Source organism: Mugil cephalus, chromosome 1, assembly GCF_022458985.1.
Source record: "Mugil cephalus isolate CIBA_MC_2020 chromosome 1, CIBA_Mcephalus_1.1, whole genome shotgun sequence".
In the NCBI taxonomy this organism is placed as follows: domain Eukaryota; kingdom Metazoa; phylum Chordata; class Actinopteri; order Mugiliformes; family Mugilidae; genus Mugil; species Mugil cephalus.
Window position 1 is genome coordinate 4,003,769 of NC_061770.1, and position 14,162 is coordinate 4,017,930.

General features: G+C 38.9%; 1 protein-coding gene across 2 annotated transcripts in view; it reads left to right on the plus strand.

Annotated features, from left to right (window-relative positions):
- Positions 1–14,162, plus strand: part of LOC125021185 (PDZ domain-containing protein 4-like) — a 48,731-nt gene that overhangs the window by 9,324 nt on the left and 25,245 nt on the right. Inside the window, exon 3 of one of the 2 annotated variants that reach the window (XM_047607143.1) lies at positions 13,963–14,016. The exons of the other annotated variant lie outside the window; for it this stretch is intronic. Within the exon in view, the coding sequence (XP_047463099.1) occupies positions 13,963–14,016 (54 nt within the window). The remainder of the gene's footprint in view (positions 1–13,962; positions 14,017–14,162) is intronic. 2 annotated transcript variants of the gene reach the window in all.

Sequence of the window (14,162 nt, forward strand, 5' to 3'; positions counted from 1 at the left end):
AAAGCCACCGGCATGAAGGAGCATCCACGAAAAAGAAATATAAAAACTAAAGGACTGCAAGATAAAAAGGGAAGAAACTGTATCATCATGGGGAGTTCAGCCCCTTGCTTATGGTGACCATTTGGAATGAAAACCTTCAACTGCAGACTCTCCACAGAACAGGACATGTGGTCTGCTGAGCTACATCACTGAGACTCAGCCAGGAGAGTAATTCTGCCCTGATTTCAGCGGCTTACGCTGTGGAAGCTTTAATGCCTCGATTTAAGCACTGACGGAGAACATGCACCAAAGACGCATCTACGCCCCTTCACAGCGTATATCACGAGTCTTGTATTGCTCTTCATATGCAGTATTTTAGACAATCTGCATTTTGGTAAATCAGCACCCAGTATGTACAACTATCTGTCCAGGAAGTATTGCAATGTGTTATTCAAGCTTTGGTTTATGTCACTGCTTCTTAAGTTGTTTTTTACGTTTTGTTTACGGAAAATGGAATCCAGTTGCACGCTAAAGGTGTTTTGATAAGGAGGTGGAAAGATGTTTTCTGACCGCTAGCAACTAGCAGCCTGTGGTCTGTCCCACGCTGCCTCCGTTGGCTTCAGGCTCCGTCTGTCTGACTGAAGCTAAACGGCTGCTGGAGAGCAAAAAAACCTCCATGTCTGTAGTGAAAATCAAACGTCTGGATTCCAAACTGAGCAAATCAAAGAGGTGTGTGCGTCCCTCAGGGCTCCAGCAGGGAGCTGGCAGGTGTGAGGGATTATTTCATTTGATTCCATTTCATTTGATTTCCTCGCTGTCCGGGCCTGTCTGGACACTACACACATTGTTCAAATACACACATACATACCTGAAAATGTACAGAAACACACACTCTCCTCTTTTCTTTCTTATATGTGTCTCTACATCCATTACTTGATTAGCTGTGTTTCTTTAGATTCTTCTTTTATGCTTCCTCTTCCTGTGTGTATTTGTCTATATTCCTGTTTTGTTTTGTTCATGGGCACTCTTTTTTTCCTGTTCTGTTCTCCTTTAAAATGTCCTTTACAGTTCTCATTTTTCCTTTATTGCGCTCTTCTTCCATTACCTCTGCTCCTTTCCCTTCCCCCGGACATACAGTGACTATTATTAAGACTGTCTTTCTCTCCCCCATTTGTTATTAATTTTGTGCTATCTATACTGTCTCTTTAAAAAACCTCCATTCATTCATTTATTTTTATTTTATATCGAGACATTTTTTTTAAAATTATATTTGTTTTGCTTCTAAAACAATCTTTAGTGGGTGAAATAATGAGCTGAAAGCATACTGGAGACCATAGTAGGACAAAAGAAAGTATGATACATTATAGCAAGTCCTCTGATGTCAGATAATGAAATCCAGAGCTCAAAGACCCCGGCTGAAGAAAAAAAAAATGGTCAGCTTTGATTTGTTGTTAGATCTTAAGAACAGTCATGAAACTCTGGTTTGGATAGTGCATTATGATACGTACAGTAAGTGGTCTCTAAACAGCTGCTGCTGGTCTCTAAACAGAGAATCCTGATTTTTTTTGTTCTTTTTTTGGTGAGAAAATGTGGACGCTGGATGGTTGAGGCAAATAATTATTATTTTTTTTGTTTGTTTGTTTAGCTGGATGATGTCTGAGTTTCCAGCAGTTATATTCCAAAAAGACAGCATATAGCTGATGCTGGTTGCTTTTGACAGTTTCAGTGGACAAATAATAGATTCTGGCATTACCCACATAATAGTGAAACTCAATACTGAATTTTTCGATAGTACTGTATGTGCAAGTGCAAGAATGAAGACAGAGAACAACATAGAGACAAGGATGAAGCCTTCAATTTTATACTCAGATGAAAAGTATAAAATGTATTGTAGCTTGTTGCTTTCTCACATAGTAGCTAGTTCTCAGGTAGGAACTATCTTAGTACTGTTCCTTCAAGGAAAAAAGCATAAACCTTATTTTCATGTCACAACAACAGTAATAATTCTAAGTTTAACTTGATACTAATAGGCATCCAAATAGAACGTTTGGAGACGTCAGTAAATCACATTTGGGTCACAAGAAATTAATTAGAAATTAAATTAAGAAAGACAGAAAGAAATAAAATTCAGGTCACCGCTGCACAGTCCACACACTGATGGGCGGCACTGATACATGTTGCTGCAATGATAAGTATGTATATATAGTTCTGGATCTGAATCAGTAAACAAGATGTGAGCAAATATAAACAGCCTCACACTTTAAGTGAAAACTGACAAAAACTCTCACTTTCATCTGCTTATTATTCAACACCATGGCTGCTAATAGGTGCAGAGTGCCTAATACACAAAAACTGGTTCACATATTAAGGTTCCTCTTCTCAGCTTTCCTCACACCCTCTTTTCTTATTTTTTATCCAATCTTTCTATTCATCAACAAATTTGCCTCTTATCCTCTTTGGCTGGTGTTCTTTACGTATCCTCATCACATCTTTCTTCCCTCAGTAACCTCCTACCTCAGTAACTCTCCATCTCCTCCGTCTCCTCTCCTCCTCACTCTGCTGTCAGATTTGTCTCAATGGGTTGCTGTTGCCGCGGTAACCCAGGTCATTAGGAAAACTGTATTTATGCTTTCTCACACTGGAGTTGGCAGATCTGCTGTAATGAGACACACACACACACGCACACATGCACATGTGTACACGCACATGCACAGTGCACACACTGCTTTCATTACAGAGAGACGAAAAAACAACCAGAAGGGGGAGAAAGAGTGAGATAAAACTGAGATGCCGACATTTGTGCCATTAAGTATAATGTAATACTTGTACTACATAATAAAGTGCTAACAGGCAGCAATCAAAGAATTACGGTCAAAACTAAACTGAACTAAATGTAGGGCGAGTGAAATAACAGCTACAATTAAGCTGTATAAAAACTTTACAGATATTCATTTAAACCAAATATAACTACTGTAGCATGATGTGATTAAGAAATTCTATGCCAGAGATGACATCACTGTCGTCTTTTCAATAACAGTTTTCCATATTTTGCTTACTTCCCAAGAATGACCCATTTTACATCAAACATTTCACAACAGTGTTATGTCTATACAGAAGGTGTGATCACAGTATTAAACTGTGCCACTTGTGCTTTGGATGAACTCAGTCCAATAAACAATGACTGGAGGAACAAATTGAAAAGACAGGAAACTGAGATACTTGTGTAGATACAATCATTAAAATGCACAGATGGACGATAGAAAAAATACCAAAACTCTAACCTAAAACCTTCATCTTGTACTTTTTATTGGCACACAAACAGAAAAGAGAAAAACAACATTTAATGGAGGTGTGTGTTGCACAGAAAATCAAAACCTGTGTTCATCCACCGTGTCTGACATCCTCACCCTATAGAGGGATATACGGTTGCTATGTAACAGCGCCAATTCTCTCTGAAACCACAACACTAGAGCCTGAGCAGCAACTTCCTCTGCTCTCAGTCTTTAGGCTAAACTACACTAACCACTGTGTACTTACTACTACTAGAAAGATGGCAAAGTAGTGCTGTACCACCACGCTGAGGCTTTAAGTTGAATTCATTAAGATGTGGAGTTCAACTAGGGTGGCCATGTTGGTGAAAAGAGGATCTTAAAATCTAAACTTACTGCAGACAGTCTCTGAAAAATCACAGAAGAAGAAAAAGTGTGTTTTCCAACTTTGTTGAATTCATTCACAAGAAGAAGACATTTTCAGATTTTACTGCTCACATCAGGTCCAGCTTTGTTCGTCTTTCCGAACACTTGTTTAAAGCAAGGTTTTGTTACATCCATGTTTCTGTCCCTCCTGAAAACCCGTCCCATCATCATGAAACAGATCAAGTGTTTACATGGTTATTACATGATAATATATTCCTATTGAACCAATTATCTCTCTCAGTCTGATTGAATTACCTTCTGATTGGGCCACATTATGCTACACAACACAGTCATTTCATTGAAACTATCACCTACAGATTCACCAAAGGCATGTACACATAAACACAAGACAAAAGGAACCAGTAGGTCCATGCTCTTACATTGTAGTAAATTGACATCATTCATGTATTATTCTTAGAGAACCACTGCTATCCTAAAGTCATCAAAACTTCATTAGTCTTAATGAACTGCCACCTCATTAGGCTTTCAGCAGCAGAGAAAAGCAACACTCTGGAGACAGAGTCAGCTTGTTTGCATTCAGCTGTGGGTCTGAGATGAAGACCAGGTGGTAAACGTGTTGCTACAGGAAACTCATGCTGCACATCTGCTGCAGGGAAACGGTTTGGAAAGTACTCAAGTCATTTGGAAAAAGGAGATAGAAGGCTGAGGGTGACTACAGCAGCTAGATGACATTCACCGTTAACCAGCTTCGAGAGTCAAATTCATAGTGCAGAAAGCTTTATTTCATGAAATGATCAAGAAGTGAATAAAAATGAATCTAGTCGTTTGTCAGAATCAAAGTGGGCTCTTGGAAAATTAATGTTTTCTTTTTTTCTGTTAAAAAAGAACCTAAAAACCTAGAAAAAAAATTGTTGCTGCAGAATGAAATATGTCCATGAGGGCTCTCAACAAATAGTGCACTGGCAGATGTTCCTGTACTGGATGAATTCATATTTAGAGATGTTAAGGAGTAATGGTTTTGTACCGACAATATCGCTTTTAGTACCTCATACCACGGTACATAAATGAAATATCCCTTTCAAATCAGTTAATGAATGATGCAATCATGCAATCAGCCCTGGCAATGTAAAGTCAAGGTTCAAGATCACTTTATTGATCCCCACAGGGAAATGTGTGAGTTTATTGACATCCATGACACATTTATTTGTAGCTTTCCCCATCTGCATATAACAATATCTAGTAATTAATTGATTAACACGACCTCCATTGAACATGCCTTGATGCCAGGTGGAGACCTCTTTATGCAATGACTATTCATATTTGTGAGCTGAAAGCAACAAAGATAAATTAAATGATGATAAAGTGACCTAAACTCCCACTACAGTGTGCAAACAGAGGCGCAGAACCACAAAGGAACACAAAAACAAAACAAGAAAAATGAAAATTGAGCACAAAACAGAGGTCCCTAAAGGGTGAGTCTGTTTTCTTATAATCTTTTCATGCCTCAACCCAGATAAGCAGCAGAAAACCAAAGCACGGATTAACCATTAGAATTTCAGATTTTCACAAGTACTTACATTTACAAATTATTCTAAGTGAAGTAACTGTCTACAGGAAGCAAGACAAACAATGTAGAAGTCTGTGAATGGAATGTAAGACTACTGGATGTCTTCTACACATACAACATGCATTGTGGGGTATATAGAAGAAAACATAATCGCCAAAGAAACATTTGTATGAAAAAGGGTGTTTAAGAGACGCCGCCAGACTCCATTATGTGTAACGGCGGTTCAGATCATCAGACAGCCCGGGGGGATTGATGGCATGGATCAGTGTTGCGTTTGCTCTGCAGTTATGAATCTTAAACGCACAAGAAGGGGGTAATCTATGTGTTAGTATTCAGATTTGGTCACGCAGCTAAATGCAGAGTGTGAATTACACTTATTCATGTCTACACATCTCAATGCAAATATGAAGCTCGTAAAAAGCAGAAACCTAAGAGAGCTGACGCATTTGTAAACTATTCAAATGGTTTGTCTGACAAAGAGTTCTTATGATGGTTGGGATTTCTATGCGGGCTAATACTATGCAGTAGCATGCTGTTATTATTAGTACCAGAAAACATCAGAGTGGATGGATAGGTCAACAAACCTCTTCCTCTTCCTATCTCCAAGGCTGAGCCCAGATATTCAATGGGGAAACACATTTTGGTTGAATGTTTGCATTAGACTGACTGATACATCTTTTGTCTCAGCTCCATCTTCACCAATAATGTTCTGCATCTCTACAGTCACAAGTAGAAGTCTACAAAGTGTTACACTGTCTCAGGCTTTAGTACTGTTAAATACCCCCTTACCCTTCTTACACCTATTGACCTGTACTAATCACATTGTCTCTTTTAAGTGAGAACATTATAGCATCAAAGCTTGTTCTATCTGCTCCTCAGTAACAAGTGAGAGTGTGTGTTCGTTCTGCGTGACTACAGGAATGCAAAGTTAATAAAAGAAATGGTTTTTGTATGTGATGAATCTGGAAAGCTATTTCAGTGATACATGTTTATGTGGAGGCAGTTTCACAGTGAACTGTGTGGATTTACATAATAGGCACAAGACTGAGAATAAACCACGGAATAAATGTGTTCTGTGGTATCAGTCAGTGTGGCAGTGCCCATCATATATAGCTGAAAGCTAATAAAGTAATTTAAATGATCTATGGCTTCATATCTGCATGCTTTTTTTTCTTTTTTTTTTCCTTCAAAATAATAAAATGGTAATCGCATGTTTGCTGATACAGCTATGAGTGCGGCAAATGATTCTGAATGAATGTTTCTGAATGACAGGCACAATGTTCAGAGTTAAATCTGATGAACATGGTGGTCTGTTGGACAGATTGTACAGAAATGATACACAATCTAATTATTTGCTCCTGCTGCCCTGCTATCATAGGACCACAATTTCTCACAGTGGCCATTTTGAATTGAGAGAACAAAAATCAAGCAGTATGTAAGTCATTGAAATCAATTAAAGGGGAAATACAGGAAGTAAAATAAGAAAAGAAACACAAGGACTCACTTTACAAAACAAAAACAAACAGGAAACCAAGAAAACCACACAAGGTCATAGGAAACATTCAAAAGTCACAACCATGACAGTATGTAAAGTCTGACTGATTCAGTGTCTGAACAAGTACATTTCGTTTGCTAAACGTTAACAAATCTTAACCACAAAGACATCAGATCAGATGATAGTCAGGCGAAGGTGATAAACTGTGTGTAGACGTGCTGATTTGTGTAGTCTGTCTGATCTGTCAGTCAGAGAAGCAGGAGCAGATGTTTGTGTAGGAGGAAATGTTTTGAATCGTTGCTGCTCAGACAGAAGCACCAGTGAAATGCCTGGAGGGTAAAATGGAAATGCTTGAATTGTGAATCATAATTAAGAGTGTGTTGACGAAACACTTGTCTCCTGCAGGTTGGAGCTCTGTGGACAATATGAACATACATATATATTATAAAATGTTTTTTTTTTTGTTTGTTTTGTTTTTTTGGCCTTTGCATTCTTTGATGGTGTCACATGTGGACATTTCTGCTTTTGTACTATAGAGAACTTTATAATCAATATGGATTTGTTAGAGGCTTGATTTGATGACCAGTGATGGAAGTTGGACCCAGTCCCTTGTTGTCTCGGCCCCTTTCTACTGGAGGTTGGTTCACAGTTTGTGGTGTAGAATGGTATCTGTCTCTGGCACCGTTTACATGGACAGTATTTCTTGAGTTGATTGTGATCAGAGAAATCTCTCAGAAACGTAACAGAACAGGAAAACCATTCTATTTACCTATAGACCTATTCATCTAATACTTTATGGATAACACTGAATTCATTCAGTCAAAGAAGATGACCAAGATAGAGCCACGTTATCAGTGTAGCTACCCACATGAATTGCAGCAACACTTTTAACATTCAGATTAAATGTTGACATGGTTATTAGGTGATTATGTGTTTGTGTAGAAGAGACTATCAAAGGTTTACACCATCACCCTCAGTCTGACTGGAGGACTACCAGTGTCCTTGTAGATGTAGTACATGCCATGTTGGTTGGATTTTTGATGTCACTGTCAGTATTTCAGATTTTGCTTTCTGTCATCAATATTTTTTTTCCTTCTCTTCTTCTCTGTGTGAACAGTAATTGGCTTATTGTTGCTGATATATGTTATTTGTGGAGTCACATGGCCGACTGATCTATGACTGCACTTCCTCCAGAGACACTTTTGCTCGACTTGTCCTGGATTTTCTCTCTGAGGACTGCTGGTCTTTGTAGTTCACAGTAATGGTTCCCAGCTTCGGTCCTCAGCTTGACTCCCATTAGAGTCTGAAAGTCCCAGGGATTGGTAGAGGTTATAGGTGACTGAGAAGAGAGAGATGAGACTCCTCTCCCATCCCCCTCTTCTACCATTTTCCTGCTTCTCACTTTGGTTCTGATTTCATCCTCATCGAGAACCAACACTCCACTTTCTTCCACTCTCTCCCTCTATGGCCGCTCTCGGTCTTCTCCCTCTCCTCTCCCTCGGGTATGATTATAGTATCTCTCCTTCCCCCTCTGCATGCTGGGAATGAAAAATGGATCCCTCGTTCCTTCTCTCTCTCCTGTGTGTGTGTTCATGCACTATGGAGACTGGGTGGGTGAAAGAGACAAATGACACAAGAGAATGTGCTCACATGGAACTACGTGTGTGCATGTGTGCAAGCACGCGCTCGCGTGTGTTGATAGATGTGGTGGAAGCGTGTGTTGATGGAATCAGTAAATAGTTAATGAGCAGGGAGGAGAAACATGTTGAATCCCTCAGGAGGTGATATTGATGGAGACTCACCAACTCAATGATACAGGACAATAAAAAGAGTCACCGTTAGTTCCATATGTTCGTACACATGCAGTGATTACAAGTGTGAAAAGCAGATGGTATTCATAATATTAAAACCCCAGTGGCCCTGTAAACTGAAGGCACCACTTATGTTTCAGGTTTGTCTTTCAATGCATTTATTTTAATTAGTTCAGCTGCCTGTTTATTCAAAGGCTCCCAGTTTGACTGACATTGGTGCAACACGTTGCTCCAAATCAACATGGTTATGGTTGTGCCTCATAATATGAGTTGTGCATTTTAACTTTTTATTTCAGTTGCCTGGTGAAAAGCTTAGGGTCATAAACTGTAACCATAAACAGTTAAACTAAAGTGTACACACAACCGTGTCAATTAAAAGATCAAGGGTTCACTTCAGAGACAAAAAATCCTCACAAAAGATTAATAAAGGAAAAATTGATGATATCACTATAAAATCAGGGTCAGTCCCACTACGGTTCAGCTGGGGTTGGATATTCATCTGAAGCAGTTTGGTATCTGAGGAAAAAAAAACAGAAGAAAAAGAAAACAAACATCTGCATTGTAGCTGTTTAGTTGTTAATTGAATGGGCCCGCTGGTTCTGTGTTTTTACAATTATTTCTTTCAATAACCTCTTTCATGTTGTCAGTTTTTTTGCTTTATGTTATGCTACCTCTGAAGGACTGGGCCTCAAATACATTATTGTGAATTTGTACAACCTGAAGCTGTAGATCCTACTGATCAGAAATCAATGCATTATACCTCATTAGTCAATGCTGAGGTATTCCGGAACATACTAAAGGTAGACCACTGCTTTGGTCTGCAGTAAGGAGAATAGAGAGTATCATCTCATACATATTAAATCACGCATGTCTGTTCTACCTGTTGAAAATGATCAATAACCCATCTTAAACACAGCAGGTCTCTGATTGAGACTCCTCCTGAACACAAAGCTCCATTAAATGCAGGGGTTTTCTCATAGAAAAGGTTTCAGGTTATTTCCAACAAAGGCAACCGTCAGCTCTTTTTTCCCATGCAAATATTAATTTCACACTTCACTTAGCTGTGATTTTTGTTGGGCTAATGTGGCAGAGCTCAGCCGGGACGCCCATTGTTACGTCTCTGTAATAACACGTACATGCAGCCATAATGAGCCGTAGAGCAGCGGGCAGCCGGGGGAATGCCGTAATTATCACTCACGGAAAAATCAGTCGACTGCTAAACGGACAAACACAATGACACCAGTGTACTGAATAATCTAATCTGCTGTCCCGTCCATTCATTCACGTAGCTACCAGTCTATCTTTTACAGGCAGACTTAGGCACAGTGTATCAGTACCATCAATTTAAACTAATGTAAAGCTTGTTGTTAAATAGAATCACACAAATTGTAAAATATTTATCATAATTCAGCTGTTTTATAGCTATAATTAAAGGTGTATTTCATGTAGACCTTACATATAATGATAATTATATAAACACTGATTGTTTCTCTCTTGTATGAATAAATAAATTATTTCTCTGAATGTTTAGGTGACAGGATGAGTTTACAGAAGGAACTGAAAACAAATGTTTGAAAAGATGAACAAAATCTGAAAAAAATATTGGCCATGTCTCTGAATGAATTCTAACTGCTAACTATACTAATGTTGTTAGTATAGTTAGCAGTATTATGATCACTGCTTGCTGACTACCATGAATATTCTTTCTAACACAGACCACAACAAAGAGTTAAACCTGTGACTCAAAATATGGATTTTGTTGTCTTGGCAAAAATGCCCCATTTCATTGAGTTATTGTGAGGGTAGTTTGCCTTAGAATCACAGAGTGTTTTACCTTGAAGGTCGTCTTTTTATTTTTTTTTTGCAACTAAAATCATACTTGTGTGCAGAGTTAGGAAGAGGACAGTGGGTTTCTGGAGTTTGATGTCCAGTGCAGTTTTCACACACATTTTGTTGCTGTTCGGTTATTCCGCTCAGTTCTACTGGTTTAATAGTCGTATTTGTTCTTTTATCTTGGTACCTAGATTACCCCCATCTTCTTTCATGATTGGTAATTCGGGAAGATGCTTCAAGGAGTTAATGACAAACACAACATAAACCCCTTCACAGTTTGTAAACAGCGTGACGTTTTTTGAGGGGCGGGGCTTAGCTGTCGGCAAAATATCTCAAACGCTATGGCTCACTCCCCCAAACCGTTAGTGTTAAATGGGACTGATGGGACTGTATTCAGCGACCCCTACAGTCTCACTCCCTGGATGGTCGATTTGACTCTGGTCTCTCTTTATCAAGGGAAGCCTCTCCATCTAAGATATTACAAGAAGTAACCACTTTGGAGGGTAACGTAGCAAATGCAACTTCTGCTTGGACACCAGTGAAACAGCAAGTTGCGTTGGCTAGTGGTTAGCATTAGCATGTGTCAAGAATCCTCCAGATAATGATTAACTTAACATTATTTCAGCCACAATTTAGTTTAACCCATAACATTAACCATCACTAACCTTATTTAAAAAAAAATAATAATAATATCCTACATCGTTAGAGGTGTTTAACATCAGGTTTTTGTTGAAAAGGCAAACTTGCTTTGTAGAAGGTTAACTTCAATCACCGTCTTTTGTTACTTCCAAGTGCTAACTCTGCCAGATGTGAACAAACGGTAATAACAGAATAAAATGCATTGGGACAACAGCCAACAGCAATGAAAACGCCACTGACCTTAAACTGTAGAATATTGACCACAAGACTGGCTGATGTTTTCCAGCTAGAAAAGAACACATTAAAATTCAATCATTATAATCTCCATTTAAACACTCACTAAAGATCAAGTGTTTTATGTTTAACACACGAACACACAGTGGTCTCCTGCAGAATTGAGTTTGTCAGGGTGGAAAGTCCAGGGTGACCTGTTTAATGGGAGATGAAACACACACAACCAGTGAGAAGACCACAACAGGCCTGATAGATGATTGTGGTTATTGAGTGGCTATTGACCGACTCAAGCCTTATGTTCAGTGACATGCACACATAAACGCACACACTATAACACACACTGCCAGACACCCTGCAGAGGACATGTAATGCATAACAATCAGCTCAGAAACAAAAGCAGGGAGGAGGAGAGGTGTGTGTCAGTGTGCGTCGATGCAAGTATTCATGAGGTCAAGCAGGTTAGGATGTGCTTTCTGAGGCTTTCTGCATGTGTGTCTGCAGGCATTAGTTTGATGAGTGCGTGTCTGCACACATGAACTTGATGAGTGGTGGTTTTGCATACTCTAAAACCTGATAATACACACACAGTGTTTTCATTACTGCAGCACACACCTGTAGAAATACTGATCATTCTCATAAATAATTACCTCCATGTTCAAGTGTTTCCTTTAATATTTCCTTCTGAGTGACATCTGTACGTGCTCTGTTCTGCTTACAGCTATATTACTTATGCTAATGTGTGCCTTTGGCGACTCATTGTATGGAAGCTAGTTGTGGCTGTTGATTGAAGTGGGAACTGTGCAGAGGTGAGCGACTGCCCGGTAAATTAACATCTGCTCTGCCTGAAGTTTGTGCCCTTGAGCAAAACATTTTGATGAGGCCTTTGTGAGCTTGTCACTCACTAACGTGCTGCACGTTCTGTAAGGTCTGAGACCTTAAAGTGGAGGAAGGAAAATGGACCACACTTGATTTTAAATTCACCTACAGTGTTGTTTTCCTTGTCTACTGCAGGGAGACAGTTTGGAAACAGGTTCCCGTTTAGAAAACACTCTCTTTTAGCTCTAGTTTGGTCTCCATCAACACCAACTATCTGATCTGACAGCTGATTTCAGTTCAGACTTGTTAGTGTATAAGTAGCTTGTAATCAGGAGCTCCATTTAATTTGTGAGAACAGATTCCTGCTGCAACTAGAAGCACAGCAACAGTCAACAAATGCTGTAAGAGCAGAATAAGGAGCTACAGTTGACTGAAAAGCTTTGTGGAGCTGCACAGTTGTAGTAATGTCCAGAGTTTTTAATCCAGTGTTTCATCCAGTGTTAACAGAGTTTTAATAAGTAAAGCGTAATTATTAGGATTAGGGGAGGAAATATGTTCTTGTAAATTAAATATGCAAATAGCAGCTTTTTTAAGACCGCATTGATGAACATTTTATAGCCTTTCCTGAGCAGAATAAAGGCCCATTCAGGGTGTATGGCATGTTTTAAATCAATACGGACATTACTGTGGATTATTTTGAACCCAGTGTTGATATTTATGCATAACTGACTGTTGGCTGGTTGAAGTTATGGTTAGGGGCTTTTAAAAGTTGCTCACATTTTATGTTAATTTATGTGCATGTTAGCATGTTATTCGACTTGGAATGGTTTTATGGATGAAAAGAGGGGATTTATTATGCTGATTTGTCCAGTGTGTACTGCCACCGCAATGGGGACATTTGTTTGATTTAACTGCATTCATGAGTTGTAATGTTATTGTATTTTGCCAGGTAGACTAAACTGAGCATGGCATAAATAAAACATATTTAGACTTGCAACAAAGAGAAATTAAAAAAAAATAAAAAATGCACAGCACTTCTTCTTCACTTACATGGACTGAATAGACAAACGGAAGAAAACAACTAATTCTAGAACCCAGGCAAGCAGTCAGTTCTAGAGAAACCCTTTTTTGTTTTCATTTGTAAAAGGAACGTTTACAACAACCTCTTTCGCTCCCATTTTCTTATATACACCTTAAAAAGCCACAATTGTTCTCTTATACTAAAATACATAAAATATTGTCATTCTTATGTTTACTACATATTTTTACCTAAGCTGTTATTTTACATGTGCAGTGCACTCTGAGTGATGACGTAAATGATTACACTTGGGAGAGGACCTGTTTTCCCCAGACGTAAATCAATACATGTCATTTTTTCTCGCCGTAGAGTTACAACTATTGTACTGGGGAATTGACCGAACTGAGCAGAAGGACCTTTTGACATCATCACCCAGACTGCATTGTGACATAAACGACAATGGCGACCTACGAGTGAAATTATATTTTCACATTTTATAAAAACAAAGGCGTCAAGGATATTGTTTGACTCACATTAATATGATCGAAACCAACATTAACCTTATGAAGCTTACAAGTAATTATACTCAGGGTTCCTTTTAATCAAAAGCATTTGATGTTTTATCAAAATAAAAAGAAGCAGACGGATCAGGAAAAAACTGAAATACCTGTGTGGATATTTAAAAGCTTTATTTATACCAAATTCAAATCAAAAAGATGACCAATAATTATCATCATTCTACCGATACGACATAAATCACACACCAGCTTTACTAATAAGCTGCTCTGTTGCCAAATGAACAAATGCAATAAGCACTGGGGTTTTCATTTTTATGTCAGCTTCCTGGACTTCATACTGTCTGGCTCCAGCCTCAGTAACACCATCTGTCTCTGTCTGCCTTCCTCTCTCATTAGCAAAAAGGATGGAGTAACTCCCTGCGGCCGATGGACAGACATGGAAACGCGAAGGTAGAACACGCTTGAACGTTACCATCTATCAGCTTTGAGTATTCCTTCTCCACGACTGACTTCTCTTCCTCCTCGCCTGACTGTCCTCCATCCCTTCATCCGCCTCCTATCAGTCATCTTTAATAAGGTCCCACTCCCATAAAGCT